Below are 18,576 nucleotides of genomic sequence, written 5' to 3'. Positions count from 1 at the left end.
TTTTTATCTCTTTTTTAAAAATACAAATATTGTATTTAAAAAAAAAGACCCTTGAGACTCATAAAGAGAGATGCATCAAGGAACGGCTGCCATTAAAAAGCACTTTTTTCATGCCAGCGTTTTGTTCAGCAAAGGATTTAGCTGAAAGAAAATAGAATTCTCATTCACTACTGTTCAATTGGAGGGACAAAAGGTGTGGGACAGGAGAGGAGACAAACTTTAGTCCTGCTCTATCTGCAGAAAGCTCCCCGTGTCTGTTCATATATTTGCATTGTGGTAATTACTGTACGGGATTATGGTCTAAACAGCACTGAAGCCCCACCAGTGAAGCCCCATGCATATCTGCCCCAAAGGTACTATTCTAAAGGCAACTGGACTTTCTTGGTTTTTTTCTTTGAAGGTGTTTTGGTTATCATCCAAGAAGCTTCTTCAATACTGGCTGAATGGTGGGAAACAGAAGGGTTTATATTCCTTAGCAATCATCTAAATATAAATCCTTCAGTTCCGTACCATTCAACAGAACTAAAGAAGCTTCTTGGGTGAGAAGTGAAATGTCTTCAAGGGAAAAAAAAAACATCCAAGAAAGTCCAGTTGCCTTTTGGAAAAGCAACTTTGGGCTGGATGACTGAGAATCTCCATAGACACTCCATGCATACATTGTAGCTGTAATCACTATGGGATGGATGATTAAATATCCCTTGGTATTTTGGGTTTGAGAAGTATAGGAGGATCCTTTATGTGTAGACATGAAAGTGATCTAGAGTTTTTTCTGCATCAGTTTTGAGCTGTCAGGATCAGCTCCGCTCTCTTCAAGTGGGATAATACATATAACTCTCAAGATCAGAGAAAAGAAGATTGCCAATCATCTGGCAATTGGCATAACTTATGTCCTTTTGACTAGAACCATCTCACCCCGAGTTATCCATAAATGTCATGAAGACCCATTGCCAAAGGGACACATATTCTGAAGTTTAGACTTTATTCTTCTGGGTCCAGCTTTCCCATTCAGCCAGAACACTATCTAACTCGATGCTTTGTGAGCTTTGATGAGAAATAAGTCAGGTGAGTTTCAGTTGAGACTAGCAATCTGGTGGTTTGTGTTTTAAACAATGTAATGCATGCACACGCATAACCATGGGTTAACAGGAGACTATTACTATGCCACTGATGGAAAAGCTGGATGATTTTCCCTTATGGTTGGAGAGAGCTAGCAGCACTGCACAACTTTAAGGGGGCAGGCAGTAAATGAGATTACTCAGAGAGCCATGTGTATAAAACTCACAAATCTTAGGGTCGTGATTCAAGCAAACGACTGGTCAGTGATTAGCTCCTTGCCTCTTGGATAGCCGGTTTCCTGGATTGGAGGAAAAAACCTTTTCCTATACCAGATGTTGCAAATATAAGAAGTGGCTCTTTTCCACATTCCCTGAAAAACAAATGGCTTCAGAGGCAGGATGTTCACCTCGTATTCCTCTGTCTTCAGATCACACATAGTTATGGGACTCCCTATTTAAGAGATGTGCCACTAAAATCACAGCAACGTTGTATGAAAATTGGTTCTAAGAGTATAAATATAATACTTATAATAGCAGATGCAAATTTCCTCTACCACCTCCTGAAAAGCACAGAAGAACAACCAGGGACTTCTCATCTTATTTTGCTATACAGAGGTCTCTCATTTGAAAACAGACTACTTGCAGGGAATTCTTTCTACTGTAAGCTTCTTCTTAATAAATCTTATTAATCAAAGCTCTGAGAGCCTGGTGTTTGGGATTAACTGTTCCAGGCTGCTACTTACAGTTTTGACAGCTTGGTGAATACTCTGAATTCCAGAGAAAAGTAAACAACTGTCCATTAACACGGCTCCCCTAGTATTCAATATATAGTGGGTTTTTTGGTGTTTTTTTTTTTTGTAAGATAGTGGATGGGTATGTGAAGGGTAGTCTCCCAAAATCTAGGTACAGCAGTACATTTCTTCTATGGCAGTTCCATCCTACATTTGTGGTATACTATTCACTCTTTTAAAGTCTCATATTGACCTCCTGTCCTCAGTCTTATCTGGAATAATGAAAAGTATTCAGCTAGAGTATAGAGTATATTTTTGCAAATACAATTCCATCACTAAACAAGATGCCATGTGACCACAACCAGCAACTTCGCTGCTGGCTTCTCCACTGACTATGCTTGTCCAAAGCCAGCTGTAAAATGTGCAAATGGTGATTATGTGACCACAGAATGCTGCAACAGTCATTAATGCCTGCCAATTGCAAAAGTGCCCGAATCTTGGCATGACTGCGAGGATGCTGTAACAGTCGTAAGTGCAAAGACAAGTCATAAGGTGACTTTTGTAGCACCACTGTAACTTTGAACAATTGCTAAGCAATCATTCAGTGAGAACTACCTGTAATAGCTACATGTCAGTGGTTATAAACACTAAAAGGAAGTTAATATGTTGTTCATGGATTACAGAAGGCCTTTGATTATGTCATACATGTCAAGTTAATGTGCTTAGAAGAATGGGAAATGTAGGACATCTCACTATGCTCATGTAAAAGCTACATAGCTCAGGAAGCCATTGTCATGCCCGTGGTAGAGTCGGATTCTGAGGGAGAGGAGGAACAGCTAACAGGAACTGGAGATGTGGCTCTGAAGGTTGTGGAGCAGTCTGGGGAAGGGAAGAGGCCGGTTGGGCAGTCAGAGGAAGAACCAGGCCCATCCCCTCTGCATCCTAGGACACGCAGGGAGGAACGGAGAAGGAAACAACTTGGCTTATGAGAGAGGAAGCGGCCATGATCCTCCTCATTGGTTGCAGTTGGGGAGACTAGTGTATAAGAGAAACGATTATAACACACCATTGCCAGAAGCAAAGCATGTTTTATTTTGGGCTGAAGTTATCTTGGTTGGCGTCCTTCCAACAGACTGTGCCTTGTTATTTCCTTGAACTTGGTAATTACTTATCCTGGTCCATTGTGGAAATTTCATCATTGTAGTTTGTTTGGTTTTTGTATTTCACCTCTATCTGCTCATTAAGTTCAGACTATATTGCTTCTTTTGAAGACTATTTTTGATTATGTTTTATCTCAAACTGAGAATTATTGAACAGTGGGGCCAAGTTGGAGGCATTAAAGGACATTTATTTACGTTTTGGATTTTGTTACGTTTGTGTTACACTCCGGGTCATCACAGCCATTGTGTAGACATGGCAAAATAGACTGGCTCCAATTTGGTAAAGTACTATATTGAGACAAATCCACTTTTCCCCTAATTTATTATATCTTTTTGAAAAGCGTTGCAGTGGCTTAGAGGTGGAGCTCTTGTCTCACAATCAAGAAGCTGTGATTTCAATCCTAGCTAGCAGCAAATATTTCCCTCTCTGGGCACAAAGAGAAAATATCTGCTGTGAACTCCACATAGGCATCAAGAAGGGCATCCAGCCGGTAAATATTCAGCTCCATTCAGTTGCGCCGACTTCACCCCAATGCAAGGGATTATAGGGTTGTTAAAAAGAAAAAAGAAGTGGTATCTTTTTAAAATTAAGTTGAATTGATGTATTCTGTTACAATAATATTGCAATATTATAATATTTTATGACTATGTTTTAATTCATAAATTATATTATAAACTCTCAATTCTTATCTAGCAAATCAGAAACAGCCCATCAGACGCCAACAATGAATATATTTCTGGAAGCACAATTGCCAATTGCAGCGTTAACAAAGAAGCATGCTGACTTTGAAAAGTGAAAATGAACTTGTGTTTAAAATGCTCAGTCCCTTTGGGGATATGGACAGCTCACAGGAGAAAGCTAACTAGCAGTACTGTGAGCAGCATAAGGGAATGGGGAGACAGACACAACTCACTTGGGAAGTATCGTGATTGAAGATGACGTTGTTGAGGTCTCCACAGTTGTAATGCTTGATAAGGTCCTCTGTACTGTGCGGAATCTGTAGACTGCCTGCTCGGAGTTTCTCCTGCTGCAAGAGAGTCTGATTCAAAGCAAAGATCACCTAGGCACAGGGAATGGGAAGGAGGAAAACAGAGAGTTCCCAATCAGTCCTTAAACTCATTCATTAAATAATATGTATTAAACTGGAGTAATAAACATTTGGTATTCATTTATCTCTGTGTGTGTGTGTGTCTGTCTTTGTGTGTCTGTCTGTGTGTGTGTGCATTCTACACTAAACACATATTTTAAACACTCAACCATCTACAAAGAAGAAAATAAATCATATAATTGGTTAGTTTAAGAACATTGTCATCATCAATGTCCCAAAATAAATAAACTTATAGGCTGTGCCTATAAGTTGACCAAAGAACATTTCTGAAAGTTGTGCAGCACCAGTGGGCATCTCCTTTAACCCAACACAACCTTCCCATGGCTCACACGAGAGACTTCCCACAGTAACAGTGAAATTGTTAGATTTGGGGAAACAGGTAACCCTCAACTTATGACTACAACTGAGACCAAAATTTCTGTTGCTGAGTGAAACATTTTGTCCCATTTTACAACCTTTCTTGTCACAGATGTTAAGTGAATCACTGTAGTTGTTAAGTTAGTAACACGGTTGTTAAGTAAATCTGGCTTCCCTATTGACTTTGCTTGTCAGAAGTTCCACAAAAGGTGATGACATGACCCCAGAACACTGCAACTGTCATAAATAAGAGTCAATTGCCAAGCATCTGAATTCTGATCACGTGACCATGGGAATGTTGCAACGGTCGTAAGTGTAAAAAATGGTCATACGTCACTTTTTTCAGTGTCGTTGCAACATTGAAGGGACACTAAATGAACTGTTGTAAGTTGAAGACTACCTGTGTATTCAGTCAATAAATGAGGTACTTGGTTCGAATAGATGCCAGCAGGTACTCCATGCACTTCTATGTCCTCGTCACATCTTTTTCTGTTCAAGTCTGTTTTGCTCTGCAATGCTATTAAAACTATTCAACGCACTGGAAATTTCCAGTTTTTACTTAACTTCTTCACTTAAGAAAAATGGAACCAGTCTACTGTATCAATAATTGGTTAGAAGGGAAATGGTGCTTTAACCCTTTCCTTTGGTCCATTTCTGCCTGTAATTTTTTTAAAAACTTTGAGCAACAAGAAAAAGTTCATTCCCCTCCCTCCCACTAGTTTCAAATGTCTTCTTTGCACTTAAGAAAATATTGTTTTTTAAAAAATACATTAGGTGAATTTTGGTTGTCGTTTCAGCATCAATTTAATTAAGCTCACTGGTTAAATTTGGAAGAGTAGTAATTTGGTAGCAGCTTTACAAGAAGCTGAAATAGAACCACGCTGTGGTTTCCAAAATGGCCTATTTTAGTAGATGTTGGGTAATTTTGCACAGGAGAAATACAGATCTTGAAAGGCCCAAGAAAGCTTATAACCAACCAACTGCTAATAAGCTTCCTTGTACATATAGACTTACAAGACTGCAGCACTGTTACTTAACCTAAGAATCATGTTTACAGGCTACAGCATTTCTGGCTTACAATGGAAAGGAATTTCACTGCTCCATTCAGCAGGGAATCCTCTTCAGAAGCCAAATCAATGAAGAAATTTATACATTTCACCAAAAGCCCTTGATTCAAAAAACAAAACAAAAATTAAGAACCAACTCAGTGCTTCCAATCAATGATCCTTTCCTTTGAAGAAGTACTAGAAGGACTGAGTTCTGCGCGCATAATGGAAAATCAGTAAAATGTATCAAAAAGAGCCATTTTCATGAGTCGTCACATAAAGCAGCCTTGAAGGGCATTTTAATCAAAGCTGAGTATCCTTTTAAGACTTTGCTGTGTGAATGTATGCATGTGTGTGCATATGTACAGATAGTCCTCGACTTACATCTATTTGTTTAGTGGTTGTTCGAAATTACAATGGCACTGAGCAAGTGACTGATGACCGACCGATCCTCGCACAACCTTTGCAGCCTCCCTACAGTCACATGATCAAAATTTGGACACCGCCCAATTGGCATGGACAGAATTTAGAATGGTTGCAGCCTTCTGGGATCACATGATAACCCACTTGTAACCCAGCCAACTTCCAACAAGAAAAGTCAATGGAGGAAACTGGATTTGCTTAACGATTATGGGATTTACTTAACTGCAGATGTTCACTTAACAATCATGGCCAAACCAATAACGATACAATCAGCTGTGGCTCAGGGAACAACGGCTTTGCTTAAGAATGGAAATTCTGATCCCAAATGCCATTGTAAGTCAAAGACTATCTATATGTAATGTGAAGTATGCAATAACTTATGACCAGAGGTGGGATTCAGCAGGTACTGATCAGTTCTGGAGAACCGGTAGTAGAAATTCTGAGTAGTTTGGAGAACTGGTAGAGGAAATTTTGAGTAGTTCGGAGAACCAGCAAATACCACCGCTGACTGGCCCTGCCCCCATCTATTCTCTGCTTCTCAAGTCCCAGCTGATTGGCTGGGTCTTCTTTTGTTGCCCTGCACAGAAGAACAGAGCTGGAAAGCAGGTTAGTTGGGTGGAGAGGGAATGGAGATTTTACAGTATCCTTCCTCTGGAGTGGGGTGGGAATGGAGATTTTACAGTATCCTTCCTCTGGAGTGGGGTGAGAATGGAGATTTTATAGTATCTTTCCTCTGCCATGCCCACCAAGCCACGGCCACAGAACTGGTAGTAAAAATTTTTGAATCCCACCACTGCTTAAGATACGACATCCCTGAATTATTTTTCTTTTTAAAAAAGGAAAAAAAGGCCTGTATAAAACATGGCATTCAGGTCTGGTTTGTTTAAGGAAAATTAAGTTAGAATTCCTAGATCAAACATTGTGGTATTTTTTTTAAAGTAGAAAACCCCCTTAGTTCTTCTAACATAACAAAACCATTTTGCAGTAATAGTAGAATTCTCTGCAGTTCAAAGCGTGACCCAAAAAACCCCCCAAAATAACCGAAATATAATTTTCCTATGGCTTTATGAGGACATAAACTTAAATACGATTCACCTAGTGTATGAATAAAGTTGCAATTAAAATTGCAACCAACATTCTTTTACATTCTGTAAAGAGTGGGAACTTTATGGCCTCCCTCGCAAGCTTACAGCCTCTTAAGTCCAACCTCACAGCTCTCCAATAACAATTTTTCTAGCAAGTGTGTTATCGCATTCAGAGATTGCAATAGCAGGTGCAGCTTCAAACAGGGCGCCCTTTGTGAAAGGTTTATCTTCAGTACATAGTCAAGTGACCCGCAAGTCCCGAGGCTTTCATAACAAGGGGAAAAAAAATTCCAGAGCTTGTGAATTTGAAGGTGCTCTCTTCACATGGAAGTGCTTTTGTTCAGTGGCAAAGGTGCAGGGGAGGAAAGCGTGGAGAAAAATGCAAGCTTATCTCAAAGTGGGCACCCAAAATAAATGGCATGTGGCAAAGCACTTATCCCTAGTTCCCTTTTCAGTATTTCCTTTCCAGATATCCTACTAGCTAGCACTTCTGTAATGTTCCAATTGTCCAAAGCATTTCATGGGAATGATCTCAACCGTGGTTTAGGTAAACATTGCAAAAAGTAACTCGGCATTACCCGGTCTGTTGCAGCCCAGGGTTTTAGTTAAGGTTGTCCAGAGATCTAAACGGGACAATCAGGGTTCACAGTTTACTAGTCATGTTTCTTAAAAATCTGTCTAGGGAGCTTCTCAGTCACCCAGTGCTTTTTCAAAAGGCAACTGGACTCTGTGTTTTCCCTGAAGACGTTTCGCTTCCCATCCAAGAAGCTTCTTCAGCTCTGACTGAATGGCGGAGGATAGGAGGAGTTATATTCCTTGCAGTTCCTTAAAGATGTTTGACGGTAATTTAAGACGTGCTTTACAAAGGTTGGCTCTGATTTAAGGTGAAATTGATACATCCTTTTGTTCAGGGGCTCCCCAAACTCTTCAGCTCATTGACCTCATAAAGTTTCAGAAGGTTCATTGACCTCCAGATGCTTACCATATGAAAATTATTTAATACTTTAATAGGACTACCACTACTAAGAATAACAACATTGACACCTCTTGATCCCAGGGACCAATAACGACCACCTTGCTTTAAAGTTTATAAGCAGACCAGTGGTCTCAGTGGAGATTATGTGGGCTGGTAACTTCTGCATTATGTTACTTCTGGTTCAACATACAGTTGAAAAACTAAATCTTGTTTGGGAAGCGTAACACTTAGATCATATTGAGTTTAGCTCTAAGGGCAAGGCGGAACGGAGACTTCTGTTTTGAGATCTCTGGCATGGCTTCCTCCCACTTAAACAGTAAAAAGAAAAGAGGATAATTCTATCCCCCCCCCCTCACTCTTTTATCCAATTAAAATGCCCTCTTCCAAAACTGCTCTTTGCTCTGCTGATTAGAACATAATAGTGGTGTACAAAGTCTTTTTTCTCCATTTTGAATTCAAAATACCCCTCTTTGAATGCAAAGTAGCTGTTTCACATTCAAAATGGGTGGTTTCCATCATTCAGGGAGTGATGGGAGCTTCAGACATAACTGTTTAGAGGTATGTGTGTGTGTGGGGGGGGGGGTTACAAATGGTCAAAACAGCCCATTTCAGATGAGAAACAACTGTTTCAACCACAAAAAGGGGCCATTTCAAATGGAAAGAGGTTTTCAAAAGGTTTTGAATTCAATATCTTTTGTATGCATCCCGACAGGTGCTCTCCAATGCAGCAACTTTGCAATATTTCACTGGGAAGAGTTCATAGGAAGAAAGATTGTCTTCCTCTCCTCACCACCAGCAGCAGAATTACTACCACTATCCTAGTTGGATATAATATCATTATTGGAAAGACCGTAACTGTGATTCCCTTCCATCGTGATGATGATTATCTCACTGTTACTAACATTCTATAGTTTGGAGTGGAAAGACTGAAGGAAAATGTAACTGGGAAATTGCTAAACTGAAAACAAGGATAATGTTGACCATAGAAGTTCTTCTACATCTACAGCAGGGGTGTCAAAGTCGATTTCATTGAGGGCTGCATCAGGGTTGTGTTTGACTTCGGGGAGGTCAGGTGGTGTGGCCAGCTTGACGTCACTTGTATCTGGAGCACTTGTGGTGGCCCAGGCGGGATTGGAGGGAACCACTGTCTCCAGATCAGTTTTCAGCTGCGACTGCCCCCTGCAGCCCTCTGCCAGCGAGGCACTGCAGGCCTGGCCATTGCTGTTTCCAGGGCGGCCCTGTGGGCCAGATCTAAGCACCCTGCAGGCCAGATTCGATCCATGGCCCTTGCGTTTGACACTTGGATCTGCAACATAAAATTCAAAGAGAGATGTTTTAACTAATGGATTCCATATTCATAAATGCCCTTCATAAGTGAATTTAAAGAAGATGAACTCTTCTCTAAACCCAAGTATGTTTCATCCAGACTTTTTTAAAATGACATTCATTAATAAGGGAATTGATTGTGGTCGGTCGCACAGTCAGCCAGATGTTTAAACTGGATTTGGCAGTTTTATCCGCCTCTGAAAGTCCTGCCCAAGGACCTGGCATAGGCAGATGTTGTTTGATGGTGTTAAAAAGATCATTGCAGGATGTAAGCTGTTACAGGTAAAGCTATCTTTTGCAATTGATTGGTGGAGATTTTGTCAATGCCAATGGTGTTCAAGTAGTGCTCCAGATGTTTTTAGCATTTCACCCAAGGGGCCTATTACTATTGGTATTATCTTTGTTTCCTTTTTCCACAGTCATTCTTCTTCTACCTGCAGATCTTTGTATTTTGTAATTTCCTCATGTTCTTTCTCTTCTATTCCACTGACTCCAGGTATTATCATGCTCACTATCCAGACTTTTTTGTCTTTGTTATTAACAATTGTTAAGTCTGTTGTGTGACAGGCGTTTGCCTGTGTGAATTCTAAAGTCCCAGAACACTTCAGCTTCCTCGTTTTTTATTAATCTGTCTATTTTCTGGCTCCATTAATCTTTCTTGCAGTTAAATGGTATTTCTTGTAGATCTTCCAATGCACCATTTGTCGTGCCATTGCTTGTAGTCTGTCTGTGTGATCTTCTTGCAGCAACTAACAAGGTGGTCCACTGTTTCTCCTGCTTCTTTGGACAGGCAGCACTTGTTATCTGTTACTGTCTACTCTATTCAGGCTTTCAGTTCTTAAGGCTTGTATCTTGTATAGCCAGAATTAGCCGTCTATTTTGTTCTTCAATTTTCCCACTGTTCGTCATTGCTAGGTCTTGTTATTATTGCTTTTTTTAATGTAGTGGTCATGTAATACTTTACTTTGCCATATCATTTTACTCTTCATTTGGCCTTTAGGTCAGTTTGGTCTCTCTAGTACTCGGTAAATCTTCCTGGTAGACTAGCTTCAGTGCATCTTCTTCATTATCCTCTGATATTTGTCCAATCCCCTTTTTTCTTCTTCAACTATCTGGTGTACTTGCATCATTTCATGGCCACTTATTTTGCTTGGAAAGTAGTCTGTCAACATTGCTGATGGGCATGATTAATTGTTACTATTTTTCTAGTCTTCCTATCAGGGGCTCTTAGTTCTGCTCGTGTCCACTTCACTGTTCCAGCTACATATGTAATGACTGGAATTGCCCTGGTATGAATTGCCTCGATGATACTTCTTCCACTGTGTTTGGGTTTGCTTCTATTTGATGTTAAAGTATTGGCATATTTTAAATACTGGTGCTAGCTTGGAATAAACTTCAATGCAAGGCAACGTATTCAGTTGTTTTTATACTATTCTAGATGTCAGTTATTCTTTGTTTCTATTCTTTTTCTTTAGTTAGAGGGCTTTATTCATTCTGAGCAGAAGTCAAAGGAGAGGATGCCTGACTTGGAATGAAAACAATTCAATATCTGTGCTGGCTTCCTCTACTGCCAGCTGTCCCAAAAGTGCTTTTTCAAGAGGCAACTGGACTTTCTTGTTTGTTTGTTTGTTTTTTTTGAAGACATTTCGCTTCTCATCCAAGAAGCTTCTTCAGCTCTGACAAGATGGTGGAGAATGGAAGGATTTATATTCCTTCCAGACAGCTGGTCATTTGCATCCTTTTAGAGGATTATTATAGCACTTGGAGGTTTATCTGTGTCCTCAGGATCACCTGAGTAGTGCTCCTGGTTCCTGTAGTCTGCAATTTTTCCTCTGGAAATTCATTCCTACTCCCACACCATTCAAAGGGTGTTCATCCTAAATTATATAGCTAAGAGTCTGTAGAGATTTTCAGTCATCCAGGTCATGGATAACAGAATCTCTACAGACTACTGCCAACTGGTTTGCCTCTATAGTCTGAAGTACTTCTGGCAAGGCTTCAGTTTCTTTGCTCTGGGTAGACCTTTGCAGTTCTTCCAATTCTGCTTCTGTGAACACTTTATTTTGTATTCCAATTTGATGTTCTTCTGTTAGCCTGTTTTGTTATTTCTAATCTGTTGTTCTTTCCAGAATCAGTCCATCCTTTTCAGATACCCTCTTCTTGTTGGACCTGATTTGTAATAACAGATCGTTATTTCTTTGTTTTCAATTTTTGTGTATTTGCAATGGGTAAAAATCTTTTCTTGCAGGAGTAATACAGCTGTTAGCCCTGGCTGCTCAGCCAAATTAAACGTCCAGGAATTCCAACACCTAGTGAATGATGACTTAAGCAAGGACTGATCCAATATGGCTTTCTGTAAATTACGTCTCGCCATATTCTTTATGGCAGAGACACTCTTCAGCTGGTTCCTCTGATGAGATCTGTTCAGTATGGTTGAACCTGTCATAGCTCTCATCTTCCTCAGAGCGCATAAACACCACAACCACGTCAAGTTAGTGTCTCAGTGGGAGTCAAGATAGTGTCTTACTAGAGAACATGACAATAATCATAATGATGGGATTTTTATTCTACCTCGGTAAAAATGTATTTTGGCAATTCAAGGCAGCAAGTTTACCTAATACTGCTTCCTCCTATTTTCCCCACAACAACAACCACCTTGTGAGATGGGTTGTGTTCAAAGAGAATGACTGGCCCAAAGACAGACAGCTAGCTTTCATGCTTAAGGGAGGCCTAAAATTCACAGTCTCCTGGTTTCTTGGCCAGAACCTTCTAGTTTGTATGATTTGACTTGATTTAATTAATTACATTTTGCCACACTGAAATCTATAACAACCTACTTTTATAACAAGCTTTACATATGTCAATATGCAAATCTTGGTGTATAAAATAGTGACTACATAGCTGTCAGAGACAATACTAAGATTTCACTAGAGTGAACTGGCATGAAACAAAGTCTGTTCTTCTCACATAATACATAATTTCTGTACAAAACTCAAAACAAATGCAGAAATATACAGGTAGTTCTCGACTTATGACTACCATTGAGCTCAAAATTTGTTATTGATATGAGTTTTGTCCCATTTTATGACCTTTCTTGCCTCAGTTGTTAAGTGATTCACTGCAGTTGATAAGCTAGTAACCTGGTTGTTAAGTGAATCGGGCTTCCCCATTGACTTTGCTTGTCAGAAGGTCGCGAAAGGTGATCACATGACCCCGGGACACTGCAACCATCATAAATATGAGTCAGTTGCCAAATGGCTGAATAAGTCCCTTTTTTCAGTGCTATTGTAATCTTGAACGGTCACTAAAAAAACCTGTTGTAAGTTGAGGACTCCTGTACACACAAATGATACATTCTTAAAAAATTTTTTTTTAAAGGCCTATTAGAGGCAACTGCTACCACAATCAAACACAGAAGCAGCTATTTCTGGTTACAGCTGATGCTCATTTAGCAATCACAATTGGGACTGGCAACTCAGTTGTTAAGTGAAACAGTTGCTAATTGAAATTGCACTTAGGAACTTATTGCTGCTTTCCTTTGCTTTACATACTTGCAAAGGTTGTAAATGTGCCAACTGGTCGTAAAATTACTTTTTCATCACTAGCATAGCTGTGAACAGTCATTAAACAAGGCAGACGCTAAACAATGACTCTGTACCACAACCTAGCAAAAGGGACATTCTTGCAATATTTCCAACTTTTAAAACGAGGCATACCAGGATACACGAACATTTCTTGACTTTGAGCAAAAGAGCACAATCACAAATCGAGAAACCAAGCTCCTTAAACCCCCATGCCAGATTTTTTTAAATTTTATTTTATAACATGAGGTCTCCAAGGGAGCAGTGAAAATCTGTCTCTTAACTGTACTTCTTCCCAAAGGTGCTTTTTTCAAGAGGCAAGTGGACTTTCTGTTTTTTCTTTGAAGACGTTTCGCTTCTCATCCAAGGAGCTTCTTCAGTGCTTCAAAAAAGCATCTTTGGGACAACCATGACCTGGATGACTGAGAATCTCCAGAGACATGTACAACTTCTTATCTGGCTCTGCAACTTCCCTTTTGGTTTAAGCCTGAATCTTCAATCCTTCTGAATAGAATTTCAACAGCAAACATAAACCCAAGGGAAAGAAATATTCAAGGGTAGGTTACCCCAATCACTGTATGATGCCCAGGGGTAGGCCACCTCAGACATACTATATACTTGCTAGTCCAAAACAAACAAACAAATAACCACACACCAATTTCAATGTTGTTTTTTTTCCTCTCAACAAGAAATCCCACCAATTTCAATATTAGGAAAAGCCCATCTCCTCCCAAACTAAATTTTGATGCAGCATCTCCTAAGTTGGAATTGCTACTTTCAAACAGAAAAGAAAAAGGTTTTGAATGCCGATGCACTGCACAGGATAAGACCGAAGTATTTGTTGTTTAACCAAAGTATGGATTCGTTGTTACTTTTATCTTTATCCGGAACCAAAGTATGCTGAATGGACTGTATATTTTGCTCCCTTATCCTGGGCAGTGCGCTGGCATTCAAAAACCTTTTCTATGAGCCACAAGTATCTCTCTCTCTCTCACACACACACACACACATTCTCCACAAGCGATACTCCCCTCCCTTGCAAACATGAATTCATGCCAACTTCAAAGTCTCTCTTGAAAGGATGTACCAAGAGAACAAATGTAACAACTGTATTGGACCTTGCCGACAACAGAAGAAATGTTAGTACGGTGGAAAAATAAATGATTAAGCTTTGTAGTCAAGATACTGCTTGGCCTTCTCTTTTTGGATTTTTTTTCTGGCTAGGATTTTTTTCAACTGACAAGGGGTTTTGGTCAGGGAATGGAAGGATAAGAAAGAGACACGTCCCTTTTACCAGCATTGTTGGATCAGCCTGCTAGAGAGGCTGCATGGAGAGAAGGGAGGGGGGTTAGAGTCCGGCAGATGCCTGTTTTGTCAAAGACAAAAGACCCCCAGCCATCCTCTCCACTTTCCATCACTTTCATCCAGGCTGGATCAAAGTGCTGTTCTACATATGAAAGGGACCTGGCATTATGCGCCTCAAATTAGCCTATCGCCACCCCGCTAGCCTCCGAGGCCTCTCAACAAAGGCTCCCACATCTGTTCCATCCCTTTGCCTCATCTTCTCTCTCGCTCACTCTGCACAAGCATGTGTGTGCATTTGTTTTCAGCTCTCGGTTTGGAGAGGCATTCAGCTCTGTGAATTATAGCCAAAGCTTGAACATCTTCCCGGATTCAGGAGGACCGCTCGGTTGTCTTTCATTGTCCCAGGCATCGTTTCAACCTGCCACATCACTCAAGACCCTCACACTGGGAATACTTGCAACAATTGACCACTTCTTCATTGCCTTCCTCTTCACCTGACACACACAGGAGAGCGGGCTCTGGGTCTCGCAAGCAAAGGCTGCGGCCCTGAAATCAAAGCGATCCTTGAATCAAAGGCAGCAATGGCTATGAAAGTCAATAATCCTCTTTTGTCATGGAAATGGTTCGTGCCAAGCACCAAGAAGAGGAAGAAAAGTGGAATTCTTCACTCAGATGCTTTGCGCTTCCTTAGATGTGCTACATCTGACTCTCAGATGCTTTTGAAGCCCTTCGCAAAGTGCATAACCTGAACATAACCTTGATGACCACAGGCTGTAAGAAGAATTCCCCCCAGAATATGATTGCACAAAACAGATGGGCAAACTTTCCAGATTTTATGCAACAAATGCCTGCCATCTACCTGAGCATTACTGAAGTCTTAGCATTTTCAGGGAACAGTAGTACCCTCATTCAGCATTCAATTTATTTCATTTTTGGTAATCTTAATTTTCAAATAGAATCCCTGCAACATGATTTCTAAAAACTGAAATACAAATCTGCAGATATAATATTGCCCAGCTATCTCTTAAATAAATACCACTTACCTTAAATACCTGCTCTGGGTTCATAATCTTTGGGATGTCCTGGTTGAATCAAATTCTTTTAATAATGTTTCATCCAATGGAGGTTTGTTATAAGAAATACTCAAATATTTCTCCAGTTCAAAAATGGTTGATGTTTAAGAAGCCATTATAATTAATAAGGACAGAAGTCATGGGCATTTTTATAGGACATTTTCTGGATAAATTGACATCAAAAGCATTCAACGCAAAATAAAACCAACGGCTTTCTAAAATTTAACGGTTAATTTCTGTGCTTATTAACTATTAACCCCAATGGATGCAAAGCAAGACTTCCTAGCATTCTATCTGGATTTGAGATAAAATAGACTTCCCTTTAAAACTGCTTTCCAGAAATATATTTTAGTAAGTACAGAACTAAGAGAAAAAACAGGTCAACTTTAACACACATCCATAGATCAGCTAGAGGAAGGTTGTTATCTTGCTAATGCTAAACTACAGGATAAGAGTTACACTAATATCAAAGAAATGGCAGAATAGATCATTAAAGGAAGGATGCCTCAGGAGGGACCAAATGAAATGTGAATGACAAAAATTAAAATAGTATTTTAATTATTTTAAATAATTCAACTGAATTGTTGAATTGTCCTGCCATGAGTTGTCCCATGGAGAGTTGGCTGTAGCAAGTTGGCTGCAGCAAGTTGTTCCATTCCACTGAGAAAATGGGAAGAGTATGTTTGAATGTTATTTTGAACATAAATACTAAATTTCTAAACAAGTCATCCTAGAACTCAGAATCTGAAACAGACTGAATTTGTAAGGTTGTTGGACTGGTGTGTGTGGCCTATACTACTAATGCTAAGCTCTAAGCCTGGCTGGTTTCAAAGTTAACTTAAAATGGAGCTTGTATCCCATTCTCCACTGTATTTTTTCCCCGAAGCTTCTCTCTTCAAGAAAAAGAGGAGGAGGAAGAGGAACAGCTGTATATTGGGAAGTAGACCAAGTAGAGGGCTCTATTCTTGGCATTAACACTGCATCAAATTATTGTGAGAGCTCCAAAAAGCTCTGGAGCATCAAAGTCCCCCAGAACTCTCCTATACTATAATGTTTATAGAATAATGAACTGTGCCATGTGATGTTATATTTGTGCTTCCCTGCCTTTGCTCAACATTATATGTCATTCTAAAGGATAAACAATATGATGGAGTATAAGGAATAAAAGCTGGAGCTACAACTGATGTTTCTATTAACTCAATCAACCCGTCATGCCCCTGGTGGAGGGAGGAAGAGGAGGAACAGCCAACAGGGAGTGGGAGTGTGGCTCCAGAGGTGGTGGAGGAGGCTGGGGAAGGGCAGAGGCCGGCTGAGCAATCAGAGGAGGATCCAGGCCCATCCCCTATCCATCCTAGGTCACACAGGGAGGAGAGGATCAGGGAAAAGCGAGGTCTACTCAGGAGGAGATTACCATGATCCTCCTCGTGGCTTGCAGCTGGGAGCTATGTATATAAGTTTGTAACTGCGTAGTCAGAATTGCTGGAGTCAAAGTTTAGTGTTTTGCTTTGAAAGAGGTTTATTTTTGCTGGCGTTCTTCCCATGGACTCTCCTCAGTTATCTTCCTGGAATGTATGATTAATTATCTTGGCTTGCTTCGGAACTCTCGTCAATGCGGTTTGTTTTGGTTTTCTTTTTGCCTCATTATTTACTTTTGTGACTTTAAACTGCACCGAATAAAACAGTGAAGTTAAGTTGAAGGCATTACTGGACTTTAATATATGTTTTGGGTTATTTTGAGAGACTACGGGTCATCACACAACCAATAAAGAGACTGCACTCACTCCACAGACATATTGTGCTCCATTACAGAAGCAGATGCCACTCTAAGTGAATATTATTCCCCACTAACAAATCACGCATACCCTAGCTGAACATAAAAGGGAAAAGATCAAGCCTGTGTTACAATAAATGGCATGTGTGACAGGTTGGACAAAGTTTGCCTCCCATAAAACCTCTCATGCAGTAGCCAAATTGTCAGGATGTAAATTAACATGAGAAAATGACTACTAACGACTACTTATGGATGATGGAGTAGAAAAGGAATATTAAGGGAAAATTATAGTTCTTCCTGAATATGATAACAAAGAGCATATATAGCTGCCCTATTCACATCTCAGTGATTCTGGCTGGTTTGCAAACAATGACTACATTACAAAAGACTATATTACAAAAAAACACCTCTAAGCAAATCACTAATACAGGTAGTCCTTGTCCTCAACCTACGACCATAATTGAGCCCAAAACTTTTTGCTGCTGAGGCAATCGTTAAGTGAATTTTGCTGCATTTTATGACCTTTCTTGCCACAGCTGTTAAGTGAATCACTGCAGTTAGTACGTTAGTAACATAGTTGTTAAGTGAATCTGTCTTCCCCATTGACTTTGCTTGTCAGAAAGTCACAAAAGGAGATCACATGACTCCAGGACACTGCAACTGTTGTTTAAGTATGAGTAAGTTGACAAGCGTCTGAATTTTAATCGTGTGACCAGGGGGGTGCTGCAATGGTCATTAGTGTGAAAAACGGTTGTAAGTTACTTTTTTGAAGGCCATAATATCTTTCAACGGTCATTAAATGAAGTGTTGATGGGCACTTTAAAGTGCAGATGAGGACTACCTATTATAAAACTCAAATGTTTATTGAAGAAATAAATTCTTTTTAGTGAAAAGAAAGGGAAGTGCTCATGGGGTGCTACCTAAAAGTTGGAAACAAGGAAATCAATGGAAAAATTGGGCAGAGAAGAGATGGAGCTAAGGGTCCTACAACAAGGCAGGGGTGCAGCCAGTCTTAACCTGGAATGCATCACACTGCATCATCTGTGGCTGATCTCACTGGGTTTGAGGTAATTGTGTAATTGCAGTAATAAATCCAAATACAAATCTGTGAAATAACTCTGAACAGTATGTAAAACACTTTCCCGCTCAATATTCTCGTTAGTGCAGCATGTTTTAAGTGAGTACCGAGGGTTTCTCAATCAGAGATCCGACCACACACACACACACACACACAAAGAGCCGTGAGGGAAATCCATTCCAACTTCCAACTGAGGAAGCTTTTATGATATACTGCAGGTGTCACTGTAAGCATAAAAAATCCTGAGTGAACCTGGCACTAGTCTGGGCAGGAAATGTTTACAAGAAGTTTGTTTCCTTTTTGAATTTAAACAGATTGGAATGCAATCTTTTAAATATTAATACTATTAACAAATTAATAATATATTACTTATTTATTAGGAATAAATTAATAATATTAGTAAAATGCATACATTCAGGGTTTCTTCCCATTTATAACTCAAACGAGGCCAACACAAGTAAGGAACTGCAAAGACTCATTTCTCTCACAGCTGACAATCT

General features: G+C 39.9%; 1 protein-coding gene across 2 annotated transcripts in view; it reads right to left on the bottom strand.

Annotated features, from left to right (window-relative positions):
• The window catches only part of TRABD2A (TraB domain containing 2A), a 75,262-nt gene that overhangs the window by 21,229 nt on the left and 35,457 nt on the right, over positions 1-18,576 (bottom strand). For both annotated transcript variants that reach the window (XM_026712664.2, XM_087926401.1), the window contains exon 3: positions 3,861-4,007. In XM_026712664.2, the coding sequence (XP_026568449.1) occupies positions 3,861-4,007 (147 nt within the window). The remainder of the gene's footprint in view (positions 1-3,860; positions 4,008-18,576) is intronic.

This window comes from Pseudonaja textilis, chromosome 2 (assembly GCF_049901715.1).
Source record: "Pseudonaja textilis isolate UNSWEBS1 chromosome 2, rPseTex1.2, whole genome shotgun sequence".
NCBI lineage: Eukaryota > Metazoa > Chordata > Lepidosauria > Squamata > Elapidae > Pseudonaja > Pseudonaja textilis.
Note: the sequence above shows the minus strand (reverse complement) of the source record. Positions and strands in the feature narration are given on the sequence as shown.